Genomic DNA, 12,900 nt, shown 5'->3' on the forward strand with positions numbered 1-12,900 from the left:
ACAGTGCTCACTTACACTACTTACCAGGGCTGCTGGAAAGAAAGTCCTTCCACAAATCCTACATGGCAGCAGATCTCCAGTTTGCACTGTAACCTCATCTTAACAAAAAAAAAACACAAAAAAACAAAAACAAACAAAAACATACTTATATTTTCATTCAAGATAAAAATTTCTTTCCAGACTGGTAACCTCATATAATTCACAAAAGTAAGTTATTACTGTAAAAGTATACATTCTTTGAACTATGCAGAGATAAAAAAGGAAAATATGAGAGAAACTGTGTTGTTTTCGCACAATTGAGGATGGGGCTTTGCAATATTAAGTCTTTATGATATTAGAATCATAGAATAGTTAGGGTTGGAAAGGACCTTAAGATCATCTAGTCCCAATCCCCCTGCCATGGGCAGGGACAACTCACACTAAATCATCTCACCCAAGGCTCTGTCCAATCTGGCCTTGAACACCGCCAGGGATGGAGCATTCACAGCTTCTCTGGGCAACCCATTCAAGTGCCTCACCACCCTTACATTAAGCTTTCTTCCTTATACCCAACCTAAACTTCCCCTTTTAAGTTTTAACCTGTTGCCCCTTGTCCTGTCACTACAGTCTCTAATGAAGAGTCCCTCCCCAGCATCCCTATAGGCCCCCTTCAGATACTGGAAGGCTGCTATGAGGTCTCCACGCAGCCTTCTCTTCTCCAGGCTGAACAGCCCCAACTTCCTCAGCCTATCTTCATACAGGAAGTGCTTCAGTCCCCTGGTCATCCTCGTGGCCCTTCTCTGGACTTGTTCCAACAGTTCCATGTCCTTTTTATGTTGAGGACACCAGAACTGCACACAATACTCCAAATGAGGTCTCATGACAGCAGAGTAGAGGGGCAGGATCACCTTCTTCGACCTGCTGGTCACGTTCCTTTTGATGCAGCCCAGAAGCTTCAAGATCAATATTAAGGCTTTGCAATATTGAGATATTCCAATACTGGGGCTGGGGCTAAGTTACTAAGGGAATGAAAGAAAGGATTTGAGATACCATAACTTAGAAAGACACACTCTGTGGTTAAAGACAATATCATCTCTGGATGAAAGATACACTCTATGGTTAAAAAGAATACTGTCTTTGTATAACCTAGGAAAGTAAGCAGGTGCAGGCAGGTTAAACAGTAAGTTGGGGTACCACATGTCTGCCAGAGAGTTATGAAATCAAACTGTAAAAGGAGATAAATAAGAGGAAGGGGCATACAAAAATTGAGTAAGGGGAGATGTAAACAGAGGCGAGACACTTAACATGCAGATTGTATACATCGGATAAGCTGTAAAACTTGGAGTGCCCAACCAATGGGGAAACAAGGGAGGGAACCTGCGGCCAGGAGAGGAAATATAAATCATAGTTCTCCTTTTGCTGTGTGTGCCTATTTGCTAGGACACCCTTTTCTGCAAAAATATTAATAAATAGCTGCTTCACTGCTGCATCTAACCTGAGCTTAAGTTTTTATCTAGAGACCGTTTCTCAGAAAGAGATGATACACAAGTTACATGCCCAGTAACGTGTCACCATAAATTCTGCTAATTTACAATACAAAACACTGCACCTTTAAAAGGATGCCTGTATGTCAATATGTAAATGGCAAATTCACTGTAAGTCACAATAACAGCCGAAATACATACCAACAATAATGGTATTTAGTGAGTATTTCTGTGTCTTTCGAAGAGAATCACCTGTTACAGTATCAGTCACATCCCATCACTTATTTTTTCTTTAAGTTAAACTATTTCATTTTCTCTTGAAAAGTAAAAAATCTTTAATCCTATTTCTACTCTATTTTATGCAGAGTATCACTGACAGTTTACAAAAGCATTTCTGATGTTGCTATTCAAGCAATGGTAAAAAAAACCAAACGGTATACTTACATGCAACAGATTCACAGAACCAGATAAAAGACCAACAAATCAAAATAGCCAAGCCTATGCAAGCAAGTATATTCATATAGTATGCATTATGCAATGGAGTCGTGGCAGAGACTAAAAAATTCTACATGTTCTCCCAGTAACTGGTATCTATTGTATTTAATACTGCACCAGAGGGATAACTGGAATATTTTTATATCACATATTGTCCTGGGTTCAGCTGTAACGGTTATTTTTCTCCTTCCTAGTAGCTGTTGCAGAGCTGCATTTCAGCTTTAGCCCACCAAAAAATGCTGATACCACACCAATGTTTTAAGTGTTGCTAAGTAATGCTTACTCTGCTCAAGGACTTCCCAGTCTCATGCTCTGCCAGTGAGGAGGGGCACAAAAAGCCAAGAGAAAGCAGAGACAAGACACCTGCTAACTGATACCTAACCCGACCCAAGCAACGATATCGCCCTTCCAGGTAACTGCCCCCAGTTTATATACTGGGCATGATGTGCTGTGGTATGGAATACCTCTCTGGCTAGTTTGGGTCTGGTGTCCTGTCTCTGCTTCCTCCCAGCTTCCCCTCCTCCCTGGCAGAGCATGAGACTCAGAAAGTCCTTGGTCAGAGTAAACATTACTTAGCAACAACTGAAAACATCAATGTTACCAGCGCTGTTCCCAGGCTGAAAGTCACAGCACTGCACCAGCTACTAAGAAGGAGAAAAATGACTGCTACTGCTGAACCCAGGACACATGTATTTTAGGCAAACTAGTGGCTTAAACTAATGAAGTTATGAACATAGCAACATTCAATGATCGTTCATCAGGGCTTTTTTCCAGTTAATCAGTGGAAAATAATTTTCCATCTAAACATACATACTTGTCAATGAAATGCAAGATCAGTCCTAAAGAAAATTAATAATTTAAAAAAATGTTTTATGGCAAACAAATGTAGATTCAGGAAGTCATGGTTCCCACTGAAAACATTTTATTCCAAATGCAAACATTAAAACAGAGTGAGATTTCCAGTATCAATATGTAACCATTAGGTCTGTTTCTACATTTTCAATTCCTTGAATGACATTCATCATCAGTTCATAACTACATATAATGTATCAATGTATCTAAAAAAATTAGATGAAATCTGTTAGATGAAATAAATCAGAATTAGTGATCTCAAACAAGTGTATAGTATAAGATTAAGAATTTGACCAAGGGAAAGATTCTTTCAAATACCTGTCTTCTTAAAAAAAAAAAAAAAAAAAAGGCTACATTTTCCACCATTTTCTTCTGTTCACTAATCTCTGGAATTCAAGCTTGTGCTTAAATTCACCATTAAAAAGAGACTTGATAAAAGCTCACCTGATCGAGCAGTATTTATATATCACATAACAAATGCTAATTAGCACTCACTGCAGCTACAGTTACCGAGGTAGATTTTCTTACAGCATTCCTACCCTCCTTTGCTGCTGGCAGCTACCCAATCACATTTGCCAAGAGCTATTTCTACTACCACACCTCCTCCCCATAACACAAACCACTGACCCAAAACACAAAAGGAAGTTGTTTGAAAAAATAAGCTCTTTCAGTTCTGTTGAAACTGGGAAGCCTACAGACATATAGGTTTGCACACCTAGCCTTTCAATTTTGAAATCATTCCACTTTGATTTTTCCCCACCTTTAAAGTAAAAAAATAAAATTAAATAAAAAATAAACATAAAACCTTAATATTTCTCTCTAGGAGCCCATGAGCCTTCCCTAACAGAAGGGTTAGCAAAGCCACCAACATGAAATCTGAATTAAAAATAGATTTGCCAAAATAAATAAATTTAAAAATAAAATTGCCAAAGTTGCAGTAGAGTCGGTTTTGGTGTGGGACTGTGGTTTGGGGATTTTTTTCTGTGTGGATTCTGGTTCAGGGTTTGTCTTTTTTGCTTTATTTTGTTTGTTTGGTTTTTTTTTTTAATGCATTAGATATCATGCACGAATGCCACACCACTTCTGGAACAGAAATTAGTAGAAATGGTTGTTATGTTGGGGGAAGGAGGTTTAAATAAAATAAAAAGAAGGAACATCAAATCAAGAAACAGAAGTAGTATTTGCTTGGCAAACGCATCTGATAATTGAAACCGGTAGTAAAATAGTGTCATGGTAATTTTCTTCAGCCTTCTTCAATTATCACAACAATGCAGGGATTACTATCATTTTGGTTATAAAACCACAGAAGACTCAAGATCCAGCAGCTATGCCTCTTTCTCCTTTTACTGTCTTTAATACCACTAATCACTAGCACTTAGCATGCTTTTATTAAACCTGAATGAACATAGTTAACCTGGAAGGGGAGAGACATAATTATTACTGTTATCTAATCTAAACACACTTAGGGAAAAGAGTACTATGTTCAGAATGGTTACATGAATACCAAAGAAAGGAGTAGTATTTCAGTTGAAGTGATGCCAAAACTATGATATATGGCTTTACACCCTATTCTACTGTCTGCTCGAGACCAGGTCCTAAATAAAAACACAAGAGTACAACCTGGTAAGATGATGGGTATCCAAATTAAACAACTAGATTGGAAGTTTGATTAGCAGCACTATAGTTATCTCATAGCCTGTGTTTCTAAACTGTCCCAGCCAGAGCTCCTCCTCCAGCCACTTCTAGAGTACAACCTCCTTCCAAATCATGCTTTTCTACCTACACAGAAGTTATCACACACATTCCTTTTGAATATGATCACAGTCTAGTTACCCATACTTTCTGATTTTGAAGTTGGAGTTTAGCTGTGAAGTTTGGGTGGACCTCAAAGTCTGACAGCATAGCCGTACAGTCAGTCCCTCAGATGTAGCCCACTGCTTTCAATACTCATATGAATTCAGATCTCCTCAAAACCTAGATTTCTACAGAACTATTGCGTTTTTTTTCCTCTCTCCTCTCACGTTCACATACAGCAACTGATTTACAGCAGAAAGCATAAGTTGCCAGTTCTCAGATTTATCTTTATCAGTACAATATGTGGAACCCATCAATACATACAAGTTGCATCTGACAGTCACAGGCATAAGGCTAGCTCTTGCTATCATGTTTACAAATTAAGCAGTTGTGTAAATAAACTCCACACCTAGAGGGAGCAGAAGTCTTCAGACAAAGATGCCACACTGCTTAGCAACTGGCAGTATTTGCCATGCTTTGGTAAAGTCTACTTGATAACTGACAATATGCATGACTTATTCCACCAAGCAAATCCTTTCTTGTCTATGCTATTCAGCATTTTGCAAGAAGAGGAAGAAAATCAAAGTAAGCTCTGTCTCTTAGTATTCAACTGTTCACATACTTTGAAATATTTATACAATTAGGTTATTCACAACTGTATAACAAATAGGAAACCAATCTACTTTTATCTACCTACCCCTAATCTTAGTGGAAAGTCTCATGAATTCTCTTCTACTTTTGTATTGACAATGCAGTCTAATCTTGTATAAACATGTCACTTCTGCTTCCAAAAGATAATAAAAAGCAGCATAACTTCCATTCCTTCAAGCTGAAAAGCCTGAGTGAGACTTTCATAGTACCTCTGCACATTTTGCATTAGCTGTTCAGCCTGACAATGCAAGTGCATTATATTTGTCAATATTACTGTTATTCCATTGAACACAACTCTGATGATGGCAAGTCTGGTGTAACTTCCTTGAAAATAACATATCAAGTCATCCCATTGCTCTAAAATGACAACCTGGAGGAGGATTTGGCAAAGGATTTTTTTGTGACTGAGAAATTAATTGCATGCAGCCAAGACAACTTGCATCACGGCATACTCCCCTTTTCTACAATTGTCTTTTCTCCATTTCTCATATGAGGCATAACTTTTAATGCAGAAAACACACCAATGTCACACTAAAAATACGCAGCTCTCCCGGACTCCTGTTCAGGGCCATGTTTCATGGGATTCTTCCAAGCAGATCCCTAAACAAGTCAAAGCCTGCTCTCCTGAAGTCCAGGGTTGAGATCCTGCTATTTGCTCAGCTTCCTTGCCTCAGGACCCTGAATTCAATCATCCCCTGGTCACTTCAGGTAAGGCTGCCTGCCCCTGGCCTTCACATCTCAAACATTTGTTGGTATGTCATCAGCATAAATGAATCCCCTTGTCAGCTCCTCAATCACCTGAGTCAGGGATTTGTCATCAGTGCATGCCAGAAGCCTCCTAGATTGCTTGTGCCTTGCTGATTTGCCCCTCCAGCTGGTATTGAATGGTTCATGAGGGCCAAGGCCTGTGAATATGAGGTCTCTTCGAATTATCTGAAGGAAGCACCATCTTTTTCCTGATTAGGTGGATTGTAGAAGACACCCAGAACAGCATTTCTCACATTGGTCTGCCTGCTAACCCTGATCCATAAGCTCACAGGTGGCTCCACAGCAGAGCTCAGTGCATTCTCACTGCTCTCGCACATAAAGGGCAACTTCCCTGTTTGTGGCCCAGCTGGTTCTTCCTGAAGAGCTTGCATTCATCCACCTCAACACTGCAGTCCTGTGAGCTGTCCTACACATGATCTCAGTAAGATCCTACCCCTCCAACTGCATGCAGACCTCCAAATCCTCCTATTTCTTCCCATATTGTGAGGGTTAATATACAGACATTTTAGAAAGGCACTCAGTTGTGATGATTATCCAGAAAAATCAATGAGAGTTTCCCCTGTAATGCATATGGAAACACAACAAATAAGCAGCACCATCTGATCGATCTGACTTCCAGATACATTATCTGGTCTTCTATAAATGAGCTTTAAGATTAACTAAAACCACTAGAAAGCTTGCGACCTATAAAATCTAGGGTTATGTTATACAATTCTGCTCTAGCATCATAAACTCACTACTCTTCCCTATTAGGCTACAAGCACCACCTACAAGCAGGCAATCAAGCAAAGATGAGCTTTCTCACATTAGTCTTAAACCAAAACTGCTTTGCACCAGTGACCCCCAAACAAATTCTGTACTCTACTACACAAACGTAATTGGACAGAGCAATCCCAACCTAAGCCTGCTTGCTTATCAGAATATTACTCAGCTAACAATAAAATAATGTTTTAGAAATGATTCTGATAATTTTGATAATCTTCATTTATATTGTATCAGTTCCCAGTTTGCTCCCTCCAGTCAACTGTTTAACATAGCCCCAGAACTTGATTTTACTGAAATTAAATAACTGCTTTTTATAATAACCACATCATGTGTGTGTGTGCAGGTAAAATACATTCATCTTCCTACTATATTCAACCAACTGAATACAATTACTAGATGAATCTAGTTTCTGCAATTTAAGTTAAAAATAAAAGAATTCTACGAAAAATGTAGAAAAAGGTGTAAAATCTACTCATTCTAAGATGCTGAAGAAACTAAGCTAAAACACTCAAACTACTGTCTACACATATTACTTTGTTCTTTTAAAGGTAAAACATATTCTGATAGCACACTTCCCCTATCATAATGGCCTAAACTTAGCTTTCTGAATTTTCCTTAAGTAAAACATTTCCTTTCAGTTGCTTCACCAAAACATAACCATTAATCAAAAAATAAAAACATTATTGCTTTAGAAGAAGTAAATACATTGACCACAATTATACAGTGTATTAAATGTCAAATCATTTAAGGGAGGTGCACACATGCCTAGTGAAACACATCAATTCAATGCAGTCACATTTATCAGTGTTTTAACGGCTACTGGAAGCAAAACAACTGCTTAAAAAGATATACATTAATATTAGCTTTGCATTTCAATCCTTAGTAGTTTGCAATTTTTTGATTTAAGAACAATACAGCAAAATTAATTAAAAGAAAAAAAAAGAAGAAAAAGCTGAAGTATTTCAAAAAGGCAGGAGCTTCTCTCAAATGGAGCTTAAGAAAATGGCTGCCAAAGCAAGGAAGCTGCTGCATGCATCCAGTGAGGCAAGAGAAAGATGAATACTAAAAGGGAAAGGAAGACTTAATATTACTTTTTTTTTCAAAACAGAAAGAAATGTCTACAGTATCAGGGAAAAATAGGACTGGGCATTAGCTTCTTCAGAAATCCTGTCAAAGCAAGTATAAGCATTTGCTTTCAATAGCTGCATTACTAATATAAAACTCTAAAGTAGAACGCTTGCACTGTTTGGGGTGGGGTGTCTTAGACATTATCAGTGCCAGTGAAGGGTCCAGGGACAACCGCTATTGCAGCACAGATCTCAGCAGAAGATGCTACACCACGAGCCTTATTCTTACGAGACCTCAAGGGCACACCGAGACTGCTCACAGTCTAAATGCTTAATCACAGTAGTCTATTTGGCAACTGCACGGGAAAGTTCTGGGTTTGAGACTGCAGGCTATTTCCTGAGCAAGTAGCCACCCATCCCCTCCCAACCACAACCAGTCTTCTCTGGCTGCTAGAGCACAGGCTGGAGAACACTGAGGCTGGATAAGTGCTGCCATTACTGACCACAGAGAGCTGGACTTTTGCCCTCAGACACAGCTGCCCCTCTGCCCTTCACGCTTTAGGCAGCAGGAGTCTTGACCCACTGGGATGGGCTGGGAACAAGTGTGGGAACCATCATTTAGTCGGATCAAGCAGCTGTTGCCGGCATCTTCCCAGATAAAACAACAGACTGGAGAGAAGCCAATCAAATGCCAATCACCGGACTGCTCCAGCTTATGTGAAATCAGGAATTCTCTGCTTGGATCTCCTTCTCCATTTCCTTCAAGCAAAAAAGGGAGCAACAGACATGCAAACATGACAGCTTTTTCTTGCCATCTACCACTGAACACAACCAGCAGATGCTAACCCAACAAAAACAGACCTGAGAGTCAGCACATGGTGGACTACTCAGGAAAGGATTTTTAAACTCACTTTACAAATCACTACATTTTCAGACATTGATGGTCTATTGCTCTGAGTATTTCGCTAGTAAATTAAATGAAAACTGAAAATCAGCCAAACAGCACACAGGCTGCAAAGTAACAAATACTGAACTAGTGACTTAAGATTTTACATCAAATTTGTCACTTGTAATGACACAAGTGTGCACCGACTTCTTTTACAAAACTTTATGTATTTCACTTTCAGTATGAATCTAGTACTATAACGATACTGATATACAAATAAAATAATAAAGCAACAGAAGTAAATTTTAGAAAAAAAGTCTCACAGAAACCTACTTCACCTTTTCACTGAACATTTAAACTTGCATGTAGTGAGAAAATGTGACAGCAACACCAAAAATATTTAGCTTTTTAAATGTCAGTAATGCAGCTCCATGAGCCAACTAATCATGAATATAGTTAGAACTCTCCATCATGTATGAAGGAATCATTATAAAATTATTTAATAGCATGCTCAAATAAACAGAAGTAAAACACATCTTGCATCTCTAGTGCTGAGCTCCCGAAAAGCAAAGCATTGGCTTCCGAGGGAGGAAAGTCCAGACCAAGCATCCTCTGCCTGAGGGGGTCTTACGCAGTCATAAAAACAGACTGCCAAAAGACAAAGTCCCGCCCTCCACCATAAGCACATCGCTTGCACACACAACTGCCAGGACCTGCTGTACAGATTAGTTCTGGGAAATGATTTTACTGAGCACTAATACAGGGAAGGAGCAGTCCATACTTCCATGTCAGGTGGATATGACTGTGCAACTGTGCTTCTAAACACAAATTTAATCTAAAATGGCAACCAGTAACACTATTCTGAATGGAGCAATGCCTGGGAAAAAAGCATAATTCCCAATGAAGTAATTTATTATTGTTATTAGTTTTGCTTACGTTTTTCCTGTCTTATGGCCACCTTTCTACAGAAACTTCATCTTGAGCCTAACCTAATGTGCATCAAGAGACAGCTTAAACTGAAAAACTGTAAATCAAAGCAAAGCCACTTGCTTCAAACGTTTTGACATAAAAAAGGAACTATTTTATGTTGTGATGATTTGTTCAGAGAAGGAAAAACACAGCACAAAGCAACCCACAAAACCACTATGTTCTTCAGTTTCAAAAACTTTAGCATTCAAGGATGCTGGATAACAGTGCAAGATATGAGTGTTCACAATGCAATGCCATCTGAAGTTCTAGAAATGGCTTACTACCCATGCTATTCTCAAATTAATCTTGAGTGCTCAGAAGGAACATTGAAAAAAAATGTTTTGATAAACTGTAGCTTCTGAAAGTACTTTCAAGAAAAGGTTCACGGAGTAAACATGAGGTTTCACCCATGCTTTAGCAGTTCTTCCTTCCACCACGCCCAGTACCTACCAAAACACACACAAAATGTAAACTATTTCCAGCAAAATCAGAAGCTGGACAAGTTCTACTGCAAAACCGGCATATTGTTTCAGGTTTCCACCCACCCTCTATTACGAACCTGCTAGAGCTGATACAAAAACAGCTGTCATAGCTGGCCTTGGTAAGTTAGCTCACAGTCAAATCAATTGACGGATGGGCTGCAGATGATTCGCAGTCCCAACTGCAGTCAAAGACACAGCTTATGCAAAATTAAAGCAAGTTTTCTCCTTCTGGACAGGCAACATAGATTTGTCACAGGACTGTCATCAGAGTGCCTGATAAAGCACTATCAGATAAACACCGGACACCACCTTCAAATTTAAATGCATTAATAGTCAGCAAAGCATAATGAGTAAATCAGAGAACCTATTGGGATTTTAATGCCAAATCGTGTCCAAATGTATAGCTTTAAAGTCACTATGTCTAAGAACACTGTAAAATCTGACAAAGAAGGAAGACAAAGTAATTCAGGGAGGCTTACTTCTCCAACTGTGCTGGAAGGGATAAAGAACAAAGGCTAGCTTGTGCTCACCCCTATTTAAGCACTCAGTTACCTCCAGTGAAGCACAGCATCGACTTAATGACTGTTTTGGGAAAGTTACTCAGAAGAAGCCTGTGGTTTTTTCTTAAGTAGTAGGGTTAAAGCAGCTTGCAAAAACACAGTAATGACAAGCCTACCGAAATGCTCAGACAGAAAGCTGTAACTTCATAAATTCCAATCTGATCATAGATACCTATGCTATAATGGCTACTCTGGGGAGTGATGGTGACTTCACTAAAGCAGCTGGCACAGGGATAAAGTTGCAAAGGATAAACTCAGGAAATACATACCTAGTCTTCACTGCACTGAACATTTCCCTAGCATCATAAGCGTACCCTAACACCCACGTTAGCCATCTGGCTGCAAAAAATAGGATGTTCGGTAAGAATACCCGCCTGACCCGCTGCCATACTCCGCGCAACGTACCCTCCGCCAGCGGCGGATCACCGAGCAGGCTCATCGCGCTCTGAGCTTGGCCGCGGCACGAAGGGGCCGGCGGCGCAGGGCCACAGCCCCGCAGCTCGGCTGGGAGAACCGAAGAGCGTCCGAGACAAAGAGCAGCGAGGCCGGCCCTGACAGCCGCGCCTGCCGCCCGGCCCGCCGCGCTCCGCATAGGGAACCGCCACCACCCGCCTTTGTTCGCCGCCTCACAGGCACGCGGCCCCGCTCCTGCAGTACTCCCAACTTCAGCCCCGTCGCCCCTCGTACCGCCGGCAGCGGAGCGACGCAAGGCCCCCCGGCCGCCACAGAGGGGTCCGAGAACGGGGAAGGCAGCGCCCGGGCCCTAGGTCCCACCGCCGCCACCGCCTAAGCACGCCCCGCCACAGCACAGAAGCTCGGCCCAGGCGCCCGCCGACTGTACCCGGTGAAGAAACGCCTCACCACTGCCTCTCACCTTCCAGCCCCTCCATGCTGCACCCTGACCAACAGCCTTAGTCCCGCCGCTGCTGTAGCAACGCCGCCGGCTCCCCGCCCGCTAACAACCGCCGCTCCCATTGGCCGGGCGGGAGGGGCGAGCGATCGGGCTGGCCTCTCCTCCCCCGCCAGGAGCACCGCCTGTCACCGCCCCACTCCTCTTCGAGTCTTCCCCCTGCCCGGTCTGCTGCTTCCCTTGCAGCACACCGCCCGCCCGGAAATCCGCTGCCCCGGCAACCCGCCCCACCGTGCTAGGTCGGTCGGTCGGTCGGTCGATCGAAAGGAGCAGGGACCCTGGTCCGAGCGCCTTTGTGCAAAACCTGGCGCTAGCCTAATTCTGGTACAGTCTGACATGGCCTGTAGGCCGGGTGTTGAGGATACGCTATGGCCAGGATCTGTTTCCTCCAGCACCAGCCCTTGCACATGATGACCAAAGTGAATCACAAAATGGTTGGTGTTAGAAGGGGCTTTAAAGCTCATCTTGTTCCAGCCCCTCTGCCACGGGCAGGACACCTTCCACTAGACCAGGTTGCTCGAGGCCCGTCCAACCTCGCCTTGAACACTGCCAGGGATGGGGCAGCCACAGCTTCTCTGGTCAGTTCTTGGGTTCAACATGCCCTACTGTCTCACCATCCTCACAGTGAAGAACTTCTTCCTAATACCTAATCTAAATCTCCCCTCTGTCTGTTTAAAGCAATTCCCCCTTGTCCTGTCACTATATGCCTTTATAAAAAGTCCCTCTACAGATTTCTTGTAGGCCTTAGCTATTGAAAGCTGCTTTAAGGTGTCCCCAAAGCTTTCCCTTCTTCAGGCTGAACAAACTAACTCTCAGCCTGTTTTCACAGGAGAGGTGCTCCAGCCCCATGGCTCTTTGTAGCCCTTCTCTGGATTCGCTCAAGCAGGTCCACATCCCTCTTGTGTTGAGGGCAAGCAAGTGAGGTGGAATAGCTGTGCTGTTGAAAAGCTCCAGAGACACCAGTCCCTGAGTGGGTGCGGGCAGCAACCACAATGGTAGCAGGATCCTGCTGCTCTTGGCACCTGTGAGCCCACACAAGCGTGCTGTGGTGCAACGCAATGTGTGGCCATAGAGGTGCTTGCGGGAAAGTGATGAGCAGCCACAGGGAGAGCACAAAAAATGGCTTCCAGGTTCATGGCCTGAAAATGCTTGGGAGTCAGTGGATTCCTCCCCCTTCTATTTTTTTAATGGAAAGAGGTGCTACTATAAAATTAGTATCTGAGGGCATCTCCTACTGC

At 42.1% G+C, this 12,900-nt stretch overlaps 1 protein-coding gene across 2 annotated transcripts in view; it reads right to left on the minus strand.

Moving 5' to 3' along the window:
• Positions 1-11,742, minus strand: part of ZC2HC1A (zinc finger C2HC-type containing 1A) — a 35,320-nt gene extending 23,578 nt beyond the window's left edge. For both annotated transcript variants that reach the window (XM_061448248.1, XM_061448247.1), the window contains exons 1-2: positions 11,627-11,742; positions 25-98 (exon numbers count right to left, since the gene is read on the minus strand). In XM_061448248.1, coding sequence (XP_061304232.1) covers positions 25-98; positions 11,627-11,642 — 90 coding nt within the window. In that variant the 5' untranslated portion in view covers positions 11,643-11,742. The remainder of the gene's footprint in view (positions 1-24; positions 99-11,626) is intronic.
• Positions 11,743-12,900: the final 1,158 nt, after the last annotated feature.

The sequence above is a fragment of the Pezoporus flaviventris genome, unplaced genomic scaffold (genome assembly GCF_033815535.1).
Source record: "Pezoporus flaviventris isolate CSIRO_AGI_PZ_B2104156 unplaced genomic scaffold, CSIRO_AGI_Pfla_v1 ptg000007l, whole genome shotgun sequence".
NCBI classification, from domain to species: Eukaryota; Metazoa; Chordata; class Aves; order Psittaciformes; family Psittacidae; genus Pezoporus; species Pezoporus flaviventris.